General features: G+C 41.4%; 1 protein-coding gene across 1 annotated transcript; it reads left to right on the top strand.

Annotated features, from left to right (window-relative positions):
• The first annotated feature begins 8644 nt into the window (after positions 1-8644).
• On the top strand, positions 8645-10820 carry LRRN1 (leucine rich repeat neuronal 1). The gene has a single exon (XM_068409453.1). It carries the CDS (start codon positions 8645-8647, stop codon positions 10793-10795), a length of 2151 nt encoding a protein of 716 aa, XP_068265554.1. The 3' UTR covers positions 10796-10820.
• Positions 10821-14648: the final 3828 nt, after the last annotated feature.

Raw genomic sequence — 14648 nt, forward strand, 5'->3', positions numbered from 1 at the left:
CAGCACCTCCCATGATAAATCCATTTATTCTGTTACATGTTCACAGTCGTGAGTGATCAGTAAAGTGGCTCCATATTGGTCCATTCAATACATGGTTTCACTAACATTTATATGTAAATATAGCTCAGAAATAGAGAATTTGATCTTGCAAGCATATAACTCCTAGAAAAAAAAAAAACCAATAAAAGTCTATTCTATTCTAAGGGCTGACGTTGGCATAAGCACACTACCTGTATAGACTGAGTAGATATAGATGTAGGCTAACAGTAAAATACCATTTAATACTTAATCACTAATAACTGAAAACTCAACACATAGTACAGGAAACGGAATTATCAGAGTGGAGCGTAACAAGGACAGAAAAAGAACATTTTCTTGCTTGAAGATGAACAATTGAAGCTATAGATGGCTGGCTTATTACATATACATACGCACACACGTACATACAATTTTTTGGTAACAAGTCGTATGCATGTCCTACAGCCAGCACCACTATGTTGATTTTATAAATACATACCGAGATACTGACTCATTTCAGGTTTTATTTATTGGCTACCATTTCTAGCACAGGGTTTTTTGGCATCCTTTATGGTAGTAACAACTACTTACACGCTGGGGTCTTTCCCAACTGTGGGGGATCCTGAATGACTCATAAATCTGGAGTTTGATCTAGAACTGTGTAGGAAGCAAAATAATCACACTGCCAGAAAGCCAGTCAGCAAAAAGAGAGAAAGAGGATTTTTTGTTGCTTCATGAAAATCCTGTGGAGTTCTGGCATCCATATTTCTTGTGGTTAAAAATTTCTCATGTGCTCCTTATGTCATCATTATTAACACTTCACTTCCACTAGCCAAGCTGCCTTGATTCTCAGAGTAGTCAAAAAACCAGAACAAATTCTACTTCAAAATCCAACCGAATCTCTTAATGCCCTTGTTAAATTTTGATTTGAACTGTACTGATTTTGATAGATAGTAAGAAGCAGAGAGTATCTGAGTTGTTCTGGTATGAAATCCTCATCAGGTAGATGCCCCCATGGGTAACAAGATGTTCAGATCCTTCCATGGGGTTCTGAGATCCCAAGATCTCAAGATTCCAAGATCCCAAGACTGAATTCCATTTCTATTCTTTACATATGATTAGAAGATGAAGGAATATTTCTCTAGTCTTGGGCCTCTTTCATTCTTCAGCCAGCAGATACACTAAATGCAAAAAATAGTTGGAACAAGTCTTCCAAAATTAGTTATGCTCCATAAATTTTAGACACTGTACAAGCTAAGACCAATTAGGTTTAAATTCTCCCTCACATTTAAAATTTACAGAAGGCTATGAATGCATTACAGCAGGTACAGGTGGAAGAGGAAGCATTTCCCCAGCGGTGTGTCCTCATCAGCTGCGGGTAGTCGTCCTGTATTTCAACACAGATGGGAAGAGCTGCAAGGAAGGTCTCATGAAAGTGGCTTTTTAACCTGGCAGTGGAAGTTATTTGGTTGGCTGTCAGGAAAGCTGATCCAGTCAAATAATTGTATCTAGTAATTACGTGCAATGAGGATAATAATCACCGACATGATTCTTCTCTGGCAAATGGAATAAAAGCTTCACTACTGCCCTCATTGAACAGGGGCAGACCCTGGGTAGTAGGACATGAAAACGAGAGTCATGGGCGATAAAAGAACAGCCCATATTTTCCCAAGATTAATCTGGTTTATGAAAATAAACATAGTAAGAAAGTAGACAACAAGTTGGGTTTCTAACGTAAGAATATTACTACTGCACAAACAAATCTTGCCTTTCAGTTCCCAGCTTTTAAATGGGTTTATGAGTTTTTTCTTTCCTAAAAAACCACCAAACAGACTATATAATTTGACAACTCACTGTTTGGAAAGCACTTATTATTCCTGATGTTTCTAATATGACTTGTTAATGGTAATTTGCAAGAGATTTTCAAACAGATGACAGAAGCTGGGTTGCAGTTCCATGGTTGATTTCATGGGCCATCAATATACTGTAGCTGTACTCCGCATGGTATCCAGCCCCTTGGTACTTGAGATCAGTGTATGAATGAAAAGAATTTTTCTCTCTCCTGCAAATTTACTTCAGTAGTTTAATGAAAAACATGGTATCTGATGCAAGTCTTAAGAATAAACCCCAATAAATTACAAATTTCAAAGATTTAATATGCTCTTTCTGCAGCGCAGGCATTATGAATAGGAGGCTCTTTGCATTTCTTCTGTGGAGATAAGACTAGTATTTTTCAAAAGAGCACAGATAAAGCATGCTAAGGTTGTCCTGAAATACAGCAAATCATCTTCTCACCAGAGCTTTCCCTAAAATTAAACACTGACTTTATTTTGATGGAATGTGTGTACAGACAAGAAGAAAAAGCAGGCATTATTTGCAGGGAAAAAAACCCCAAAGCTTAAATAGTCTAAATCCCCGAGGATGTGTTTGGAAGCTTTATGCCATTATTACATGTCCTGTAGGCCCATGTTTTTGTCTTTGCTTTTAATAACAAGCTCCTGTTTTCAGTTTTTGGTATGCTCTTTCAGCTGACTCACATTATTTTCAGCTTGACTCTCCTGTATTTTACACAATTCAGGCTTGTACATAGCTTATTTCCTGGTGACGTCGGAGACTTTGAAAACCCCAATATAAAAGGCTTACTATCAGGTACAACTCCTCAATATTTTTCTAAATAGACAGGATTGCACTTGAAAACTTGATTCCTGGGAGGGAGCCCATTCCGTCGGTTTGCTGTAAATATCCTGGTTATTAAAGTCCAAGTCCAGCCACTTCAGTCTACAACTACCTGAAGGGAGGTTGTAGCGCAGTGGGAGTCGGCCTCTTCTCCCAGGCAACTAGCGATAGGACAAGAGGACACAGCCTCAAGCTTCGCCAGGGGAGGTTCACGTTGGACATTAGGAAGCATTTCTTCTCAGCAAGGGTCATTAGCCATTGGAAGGGGCTGCCCAGGGAGGTGGGGGAGTCACCATCTCTGGAGGGGTTTAAGAAAAGACTGGACATGGCACTTAGTGCCCTGGTCTAGTTGCCATGGTGGTGTCAGGGCAACGGTTGGACACGATGATCCCAGAGGGCTCTTCCAACCTGGTTGATTCTGTGATTCTGTGTGTACAAGGTCACTGATGCTCTTGACTGGCGTAAGCCCTGATTTTAGTAACTACATTTTAGACCAGGTTTTGTGTCGTGCTTACTTGGGTGATTTAGTGGGTGCCCATCCATGTTCCTGGGGCAGCACTGAAACGCCTCTCTCCCAAAACACTCTCAGAGGTTATCGTTCACCAGTAGTTTGGCACCGATAGCTTGGTTCTTCTCTGCAGCAGGTGGGTGGATATAGAACTGCCAAGGCCCCACTGAAGCTCAAAGCAAGGCAAGTCACTTTTTACCTCCACCATACACACAATACCCTTTCCTAAAACTTTCCAGACTGTCTTAACCTGACTGTCACGAACTGAACCTGAGCCAGTTCATCTCCAGTGTTGCTTCTAGCGTAAGTAGTTCTTCAGGCTAGATCTTTGCCAGACCAACCAAGCCAATCTCTTTCAGTGTGCCCTGTCTAACCAGGCTCTTCCCTTCCCTGACTATGGAGTAACACTTTGTATTGATCCCAGCCTGAACTCAGTTTTCTGGATCACCATGTTCTAGCTGAAGCTCTTATGCCTCAGCACTGATACTCGGTCATTGCAGTGGGCTCCAGGTCCCCGGGCAGGGGTGCTGGGCTGCCTAACGTGCATTTTCCTAATGCCCCACCTCAATCCTGGATGCAGCAGCCCAGGACAAGTTTTCCCAAACTGACCGATGATGGAGGGTGTTTACTTGGCAGTAGTTAAAACGATGATGATGGGGAAACAAGAAAGCTGCGTGAGTCATTAGCAGAACATTAGCACAACAGACAATTTTCTGGAAGACTAGCTACATTACTTAGGCTCGATATAGGAGAATGTTTCTGCAGAGATGGGTAGGTGCTGGGGATCACTATCTGCTGCTGGCTCACAGCAAGTGCAAAATAAATTGCTCGTCTTAGCCCGAGGTAATTTTCTTCATCTATCTGATCCCTCAGACATTTACCTGGGCACATTTAGTATATATGGCTGCCAACCAAAATCTGTGCTGATGCTACTTGCAATATAAAAGAAATTTTGCAAAAATGAACCACTTAACTGTGGAGAGAGAAGATTTTCTGGGGTAGTATCGCTGTTTCAGAACAGACATCCAAATATCGCTGTGCAAACTATATTGTTTCTTTTTTCAGCGATTTTTAATAGTGGCCATTAATACAGTTGTCATGGAAGCAACACCACTTCATCTTCCTATCACCAAGAAAAAATGTTTAACATTTAATTTTTCTAGTTAGCAAGTTAACTATGAACACTTTTAATGAACAGTTTATCTCATGATTGTCCCTTCATGGTCTTCTCTTACTGCACTGTGGACTTAAACGTCCTTTTTCTTTGGATCACCTGAACAACCAGACAGACCCTACCAGCCATCAGCAAGGCCACGGCTGCCAGCACACACCTCTCCCCACCCCGCAGGAATGCTGAAATGAAGGAGCTTCTGCTCCATAACCAAATCCTCGCCCGTTAGGATTTCTTGGGCCAAACAAATTCTCACCATTAAGCAGTTTTTGCAACCTAGCTGGAAACGGAAGCCCTGCACCAACCCTCCCCACTGCCTTTCCAGGGTGGGAGACCCAGGAATGATGCTCATGTCTTCTGCCCACAAGAAACATGAACAAGTTCATATCCCAGCCGCCGTGGGTTTGCTTGCTGACAGAAAGGTGGTTTCTTAATGCACTGGGTACTGAGAGGTGCTACAGAAAATACACTTATTTAGCCCCTAGTAAAATATTTCCCTCCATATCTCCCACAAAATTAACCATTATTTCTGTTAATATCAAGTTAACAGCTGTTACGACTGTTGTAGTGGTTTAGTACGCTGGAAAATAGGAATTTAATAGATGAGGGGGAAGGCAGGGAATGCTAACAGCTATCCTTTACAAGCTCAGTATCTCCCGAAAGAAAGGTGTAACCCCCTCTTACTCATTAGGGGAAGTTTCCTCACCCCATATTTTTAAAAGAGATTTTTAACACAGAATTAAAAGACGTGCCATCAATCACATGACCCACATTAAATACCATTTTCAGAAAAAAAAAAGACTTTGTGATATCACTCTGTCCTAAGGGAGGTTTTGAGGACTGATATTCTCTCTCCAGAGCCAGTGCTCTGGTGATGGTGTTTCTTTAAGAAACATTCCCTGGCCTTCAAAAGCCAAGATCTTCTGAACTGATGCCCTGCCTTGTCTTTGGCTTGGACTGCACTCAGCTACCAGGCACATACTGTATATAAAAAAAAGAACAAGTTAATACAAAAAGAATCTTATTGGGCAAAATGCTGAGATGTCTGGCAGGAAAGGGGCACGCACTAACACTCAAATTCTTCTCAGTTCAGTTGGGAAGTGTCCCAGGAGCCAGCCCTGCTTTATCCACATGGGCTTAGTGATTATTCAGTGGTGGCTATTTGGAACCACAGATTTTTTTTTCAAAACCTGGTTGTCCTCCAGCTTATCCAGTGAGAAAAAGATTTCCTACCTCCATATCTTGTCTAGTTTTTATTTGGAAAGATGTGATTATAATTCTAGATAGGTCTTCAGAACCTGAGAAGAGTTCAAGAAACAGTCTTCCAGCAAAAACCATTGTGTTATTTTATTCCTTTGGGCACTAAACGTCACAGAGGTGTCTGGGACCAGTCCTGCCAACGCTGCAAAGACTGGAAAGCCGAGACGTCGGGGGGCGAAGGGACGGCTGTTGCTTACAGACGTGGGAGCTGAGATGGTCAAACATATCACCTATAAACAGCAGACCAGAAGCAGCCACGGCTGTTTAGTTGTACAACAAACTGCAGGGCACTGTCTCACGGGTAACGGCTGCCTCTAGTTTTCATCAGAGCAACTGATGGGGTTTTATAGCATAAGCAGCAGCTAAAGCAAAAGTCCATGACTTGGCTTTTCCCTCATGCTGTGGCCTCTGGGCTGCCCTTCACATAAGCACAGCACTAAAACGGACTGGGGCATGTGGAGCTGATCAGAATTTACTTTTTGATTACACTGGATTTTCATTTATAGCCTCATCCAAAGTGCTTCGGGCTGGGGGAAATTGGAGACGGTAATGTGCAGGTCATTGCTAAAGAATGTTTTCCAGTTAAAGGAAATGAAATCCATTTGCAGTAGAAAATAGCTAGAGAAGAGAGAGTGTCACTAGTAAGTTATAAAATCGTATGTCCACAGTGATCATAAACCCAGAAGTCTATCCAATAAAACCAGAAATGCCTTCTTACCAAGGATGAACAATAAATGTAATGTGCAAGTAAGAGGATATAAATATTCAACAAAGGAAGAATCGAATCCGGATTTTTTTTTTCAAAATCTAGATGTGCTCCAACGTGTTTTAAAAGAAGCTTTGAAGTCTTTTTTGGGCAGTTTCATTTTTAAAGTATTACGATTCGTGTAAGTACATCAGAGCTAAATCAGTGCTAAAACATCGTTAGGGCCCACAGCTTTACAAGGCATGGACTTCCTCCTCTACTTAGAAAAAGGTTACAGGAGAGGCTCTGAAGGCATGAATGTTTGGAGCCATATTGCCTCTCGTAGTGGCATCTGGCCTGGTGCAGGCTGCTGCCCGCGGTCGTGCTGCTCCTTTTTGTGCCTCTGAGCCAAGGTGGCACAGCTGGACCGGAGACACCTCCCTGCGCGAGGGCACGGCCCGCGTGTCACGGCAGCTCGAGGCACCTCCAGCACTGGCTAAAATTGTCACCGGATTAAATCACTGCCTGCGTTATTAACTGACAAATACTATAACTTGAAAAATCTAGAATTAAATCAATTAAACTTTGGATGTCATCAGTATTCCTAGAACTGTCTAGTTTGGGTCAGCTACAAATGGGTTGTTACTGAGAGAAGCATCCACTGAAGTTGGCATAACTCTGTACCAGCCTCCTCAACACTCTCTGTTAATATATTCCTTACTATTACGGTGCCTTTAGGATTTATTTTTCTTAATGCAGTTAATGTCTTATTTAATTCTTCCATCAGTTGAAAGTTATTCGAGAAGGAATGTTTGTTCTACATCTGGTTTCTCCCCCTCTAGCACAGTCTTCTCGTCTCTCATTCAAGTCTCAGCTACCAGCGAGAAAATCTAACTCAACAGGGTCAAATGCTTTCTGGCTAACAGTCCTGTGTCCCTTCCTCCAAAGCACACCCACAGAACAGAGAGCAGCATGCCCTGGGCAGCCCCTTCCAATGGCTAATGACCCTTGCTGAGAAGAAATGATTCCTAATGTCCAACCTGAACCTCCCCTGGCCAAGCTTGAGGCTGTGTCCTCTTGTCCTGTCGCTGGTTGCCTGGGAGAAGAGGCCGACTCCCACCCCGCTACAACCTCCCTTCAGGTAGTTGTAGACTGCAATAAGGTCACCTCTGAGCCTCCTCTTCTCCAGGCTAAACATGATAGATAGGTTTGCAGATAACAAACTCTTTCCCGGAGTTTACTTGTTCAATAAAGTAAAAATGAGAAAGATTTTTACTAAGAGCTTAGATTTTCCTTGAATATGTGTTTAAAGACCCATGACCCAACAGATTTTCTGAGGTATATTGGACCCTGTTGGGTTAATTTAAACATACTCTTGCATTAATAACTTCAGGCTAAAAAGATATAAATTGTGTGGTTTACACAGTAATTTGGAATTGTGGCAAACAATTCAGATGCGGTACAAGCAGCTGAAATAAGGACAGTACATTCATTTAATTAAATTTACTGTTATTGTTTGGTGCTTAGCTGGATTAAATCTAAACTGTTATCTGGAACCGATGTGATTAACTCGGATGAATTTTGGCAAAGTTCATATGCGTTTAGCTTGAAACTCATAAACCAACATCTTCCTGAGGTTTAACTCCACACACCTGAAATCCGAGCCCTGGGGACAGCTTTGGCACCCTGATTTATGGCACCCATAATCCATCAGGATTATGCTCCGAATACTCGTTCGGGACCGAGCTGCACTCACAAGCGTGTCCTCGATCTTTAGCATTTCTCAAGCCACTCAAACAAACGCAGAGTAAAACTGAAAGGTGTCCGAAAGTTTTATTTTCAGATGATTGCATACGTTGTTACAGTTACAGTCACCCACTTGGGACCTATCAGAGAGTTTTCTCATGTAAATCCCAAGAGAAAAGAGTTCCAAACCCTACATAACGTAACTATACCAGATCAGGATTTTCATAAGAGAGATTAATGTTAAAATAATGATTGTTTTCAGATATTTTTCTTTAAAGGATGAAGAAATTAAATAATATATGAACTGCGTATGAGATGAGAATAACATATACCCTAATCTGTTTTCAGGAACCTCTTCAGACACTGATTTGCAGAAGATTCTGGAACACAGAGGAGGAGTTGAGAGTCTTCAGACCATTTCTTGTCTTCTCTAAACTCAGAAAATCATCTTTCACCTTCTGGATGTCCAAGCCTTTCACCTTAAACTTTAAGCTTTACGTTCTCTGCCTGATAACAAGTTACCCTCTCGATCTGTTGGTATTTTAAGGGGCTGGGGAGCCGAACTCGCTAGCTGACCAGCATGGCCAAGGTTAGAGTTGTTTTAACTGTTTGCCAGTTGGTGCTAGAATTGTTAATGAATTCATTAACTGAGTCTTCCGTACAGAGTAACGAATGTCCACAGCTTTGTGTATGTGAAATCAGGCCATGGTTTACACCCCAGTCAACGTACAGGGAAGCCACAACAGTTGACTGCAATGACCTTCGATTAACAAAAATCCCCAGCAATCTTTCCAGTGACACTCAAGTCCTCCTGTTACAAAGCAACAACATTGCAAAGACCACAGATGAACTCCAACAGCTGTTTAATTTAACAGAATTGGATTTTTCTCAAAATAACTTCACAAGTATCAAAGATGTGGGGCTCTCAAATCTCACTCAACTTACTACTTTGCACCTGGAGGAAAACCAGATAACGGAGATGACTGACTACTGCTTGCAAGACCTTTGCAATCTTCAGGAGCTATACATAAATCACAACCAGATCAGCAGCATTTCTGCAAATGCATTCTCTGGCCTGAAGAATCTTTTGAGATTACATCTCAACTCCAACAAATTAAAGGTTATTGACAGCCGTTGGTTTGATTCTACGCCTAACTTAGAGATTCTCATGATTGGAGAAAATCCAGTGATTGGAATACTAGATATGAATTTCAAACCACTCTCAAATTTAAGGAGTCTAGTTTTGGCAGGTATGTATCTCACAGAAATTCCTGGCAATGCCTTGGTAGGCTTGGATAGCCTTGAAAGTCTTTCCTTCTATGACAACAAATTGGTAAAAGTTCCTCAGCTTGCACTTGAGAAAGTTCCAAATTTAAAATTCCTGGATCTCAACAAAAATCCGATTCATAAAATTCAAGAAGGTGATTTTAAAAACATGCTCAGATTGAAAGAGCTTGGAATCAATAATATGGGAGAACTCGTTTCTGTTGATAGGTATGCGCTGGACAACCTGCCTGAACTTACAAAGCTTGAAGCCACCAACAATCCAAAGCTGTCTTACATACATCGTTTGGCATTTCGCAACGTTCCTGCCCTGGAGAGCTTGATGCTGAACAACAACGCCTTGAACGCAGTCTACCAAAAGACGGTGGAATCCCTTCCAAACCTGCGTGAGATCAGTATCCACAGTAACCCGCTCAGGTGCGACTGTGTCATTCACTGGATCAACTCAAACAAAACCAATATCCGTTTCATGGAACCTCTGTCCATGTTTTGCGCTATGCCTCCGGAATACAGAGGACAGCAGGTGAAGGAGGTGTTGATACAGGATTCAAATGAACAATGTCTTCCAATGATCTCTCACGAGACCTTTCCAAGTCACTTGAACTTGGACGTCGGCATGACAGTGTTTTTAGATTGTCGGGCCATGGCAGAACCTGAGCCAGAAATTTACTGGGTCACTCCTCTCGGCAATAAAGTAACTGTCGAAAGTCTCTCTGACAAATACAAGCTGAGCAGTGAAGGCACCTTGGAAATCTCTAACATCCAGGTTGAAGACTCGGGGAGGTACACCTGCGTTGCTCAAAACATAGAAGGGGCTGACACGAGGGTCGCTACTATCCGGGTGAACGGAACGCTTTTGGATGGTGCCCAGGTTCTGAAAATCTACGTCAAGCAAGCGGAATCGCATTCAATCTTAGTTTCTTGGAAAGTTAATTCCAACGTCATGACTTCCAATTTGAAATGGTCATCGGCCACTATGAAGATTGACAACCCTCACATTACGTACACTGCTAGAGTCCCGGTGGACGTCCACGAATATAATCTCACGCATTTACAACCATCTACAGATTACGAAGTGTGTCTAACGGTGTCCAACATCCATCAGCAAACACAGAAGTCCTGTGTTAACGTTACCACAAAAACCGCAGCTTTTGCACTAGATATTTCAGACCAAGAAACCAGCACTGCCCTCGCCGCAGTAATGGGATCCATGTTTGCTGTCATTAGCCTCGCCTCCATTTCTGTTTATATTGCAAAAAGATTTAAGAGAAAAAACTACCATCACTCATTGAAAAAATATATGCAAAAGACCTCTTCAATCCCACTGAACGAGCTCTACCCTCCACTTATTAATCTCTGGGAAGGTGACAGTGAAAAGGACAAGGATGGTTCTGCAGAGACCAAGCCAACCCAAGTCGACACATCCAGAAGCTATTACATGTGGTAACTCAGAGGATATTTTGCTTCTGGTAGTAAGGAGCACAAAGACTTTTTTGCTTTATTCTGCAAAAATGAGAAGTTGAAGACTTTTGTATTTTTGACTTTGCTAGTTTGTGGCAGAGTGGCGAGGACAGGTGGATATTTCAGAATTTTTTAGTATAGCGTATCGCAATTGTTTGGCACAAAGGGCAGCTTCACCTAGCTTCCAATTCTTATTTTATTTTTTTTTTCCTTTTTTTAGTTATTGTGCTAAACTTAATGCTATTCTAACTACAGTGCTGATAAAATGAATGAGGCTGGGGTTGCCCTGTGATTCAAACGTAGCACAACCCCGTTCTTCTGAAGCCATCAGTAGAGTACAGTACCTTGCCAAGCTAACACACGGTTCTGAAACTGCATCGAACTGGGTTTGTACCACTGCTCTGAGGACTCGTCCGCTGAGAGGAGGAGACCTTGAATGATGTTAGTTGACTGTACTGTAATGTTGTATCAACTGATTTGAATGTTTTTGACTTTGAACAATGAGTTTTCTTTTTTCTGTTTATTTTTGTAGTAGTTGAGAAGGCTTAGGTAAAGCTAACAGGCAATAGAAATATGTACACCCGATTTTTTAATGTAACAGACTAAATGTTAATTGTTCTCTTATTCCTTTTATTATATTTAGTAGCCACTTTTGAAGAATACTAGAGTTTCGTTGTGTTTAAATCACCAACACCTGGTGATTTAGTTTTGTTCTGATTTTTTCTTTTAGAAGTCACAATAATGTATTGGGTTTAGATGTCACTAGTTTGACTGGTGATCATGTTTTGACATAAAATATATCCAAAATGTTATATAAAAATATTGTGGTTTTTTTCCTCAATGGAAATATGTTTCAACAAAGTTCCAGGGTTTTTTTATGCATTTATTTTAATAGGTGTTTTCTCTGCACTAGATGCAAAATATTGAAAAAATTTGATCAGGAAAATGTATGGGTACAGCTTTTTGGACTGTAAGTCACATGCAGAATCAAAACTGTTTGGTATAAAGTACACAGCAAAAATAATTCACCGAGTGTGTACCAAAACATCTTCCTTTTTGTATACTTCCCTGTTTATATTTTGAGCTAAGATACAAATGAAGCTGACATTTAGCTGTCATGATCAGTTAGGACAAAAAAAAAACCAACTCAGCGCTACCAAACCAAACTAAAAGAGTTGAATCCTGACATATACTTTTTAAAAAAAAAAGTGAATTGGATTAATGTTCCTTCAAAAGCAGAAATTAAGACAGCTAAAACTAACAAGACAGTAATACGTTTGGGTCCAATATTGAACTGTATTTTTTACCAGCTTAAAATTAACCAGTGCTCTGAAGGATTTTACTGAATTACTCTGTTAAAGTGCAGAATCGCAGGAAGCAGTGGTGTTTCTGTGTGTGCACTGGGTATAATATAAACAGATCATTTACAGTAGGACCTACAGAAGCTTTGTACGTTCTGCTTTCTGAATCCCTGGAAGTTCTCCGCAGGGACTGCACACGAGTCCCAAGCAGGGAGGGTTTCTGGTGAAGCACGTGGTGACAGAACAGATACCTAATCAGCAAGCACAGAATTTTCTACACTTGAGCACCATCAACATGCAACTTTTTACATGTTTTTACATACCAAATACGTCCTTGGTAAGTAAAAGTGAATTGTTAAAATAATGGATGTGCCTGGGTTTTGAGGTTGGTTGAAGTTTTTTAACTCACTAGCTTCTCAAATACATCAAAGACCCTTCCCAAAATATACAAATAGCTTCAAACTTCTTCATCCCCATCAGCCAACTGTCTAAAAACTAAAAAGTTATCAGCACAGTTTCAATGAGCTGCTTTGGTGCAAAAACCTCAGCACGTCTCTTGGATACATTCCTTGTCGATCTTCCGTTTCAACCTAACGCTGCGTGAAGCTACTAATTATGCATTAAATCAAGTACTTACACTGCTATACACAATCTTTTATATGTTCATGAGATCTCGTACATTTTTAATCGTGTGACAATTAGATGTTGGGATTAGGCAAGTGTCTTTTGATCATGGAGAAGCAGCACGGTGGAAGCATATATTCTTCTCCTTCTGTATTTTTTTCTAATGGAAAACTTCCTCTTGCCTCCTTCTCCAGGAAAGCTTCAGAGCAATAATTATAATCTTGTCTATACGCTATTCTAACCTTAAAACTGCCTCTATTATTATAGCAGGCATGATGAATTAAAACTGAGATCTCTTTTGCAGTGAACATTCGCTCCACTTTTTCCAGAGAAAAGGACACGGTGAGGACAAGGTTGACAGCAAAATTATGGCTTCCAACTTACATGACATCATAAAATTGTCTTTAGAAAATAATTAATTGAACAGGTGTCAGACGGTGCAGAGCAAGCCCCTCTCTCCATCATCTCCTCAGCTTCCAGCAGCACCTGAACAGCTACAGAATCACAGAATCAACCAGGTTGGAAGAAACCTCTGGGATCATCGAGTCCAACCATTGCCCTGACACCACCATGTCAACTAGACCATGGCACTAAGTGCCATGTCCAGTCTTTTCTTAACCACATCCAGAGATGGTGACTCCACCACGCTACACCATAACTACCCAGTAACAAAGCCCACGCAAAGTCTCCTATCGCACTTGTGGAAGAACAGACCACTTTGGGTCCAAGGTGTTGGCTCATCAGTCACCATAAGCTAACATAAGCATGGGGCTGCCCTCCAAAACAGCAGTCCTGCTCTTCCTCCTCCCTGTCCCCACCTCCCACCCTCAATTACACACAACCTTCAGATCTCTTTGCCTTCTGAACATGCTCATGGTGACCAGTCCCTGCTGGTGGAGAAGTAAAGCAAGGTTTAACATGTTCCTTTCCACTGGGGGAATAACGGGCCTTTTGTTGTTCCCTGCAGACCTCTTTGGCAGTTTTATGTCATTTGTTATCTTTTTAGAGCAATGCTGTTGAAGAACAGCAGGAGAAAATGGCTTTATGACAGCCATACACTTCTCCAGGATGTGCTGACCTGCAGTATTTCAGGGTAGCTGATGTTGCTGGGGCTCTGGGAGAGATGCAGCTTACCCGAGAGCAGCTGAGCAGCAAGAAGAACCTCGTTAACGCAGTATATTCTGCACACACAGCCATCAGTGATAAGTATTTTCAGCCTTGGAATTTGACCCCTTAGAATTCTGTACAGATCCCCTGGAGATTTAAAATTTTGCTAATAAAAGTGGGTAAGAGATTAATCACATGTGGCATATAATCTTAGTAGATAACCTTCCACCTTGTGCTAGCTATTTTGTGCTTGCACAAAATTATTGTGAGCAAAAATAAAAATACTCTGCCTAATTGCCGTCAAAATGTATTTGCATCTACTATTCACTGAAGACAAAAAAACACCCCCCGTTTGCTCAGAATCAGAGACTGAGACTGGCCACTTTAAAAACAGTATGGGAAAACACATTGTTATCTTCATTTGGCTGAGAGTTTAGCAATGCTGTGTAAGAGCAGATATTTCATACCCAACTAAACTTCTGCAGTGTTACTTCCACTTGGTTGCCCAATAATAAAATATTTCAGTGCCCTGAAGAGTAAATAGCTCACTCCAGTGTGGCACGCAGTACGCTGGCTGAATCCACTTTCCATGTCCCCACCTAAATCGTAATATCCTATTGGATTGAAAGTGGATATTTTCACCCATGGGCCAAGACTCACCCTGAACGTGGTCTTGGAATAAAGTGCACAACTAACACTGATCCTTTCACAGAGCTACGATCTGCCCTCCAGCCCTCATGAGTACGTACTCATTTAGTTACTAAAAGAAGGTTATGAAGAGAAAAGGCACCCAGCGCAGACCCCTGG

Source organism: Nyctibius grandis, chromosome 10 (assembly GCF_013368605.1).
Source record: "Nyctibius grandis isolate bNycGra1 chromosome 10, bNycGra1.pri, whole genome shotgun sequence".
NCBI lineage: Eukaryota > Metazoa > Chordata > Aves > Nyctibiiformes > Nyctibiidae > Nyctibius > Nyctibius grandis.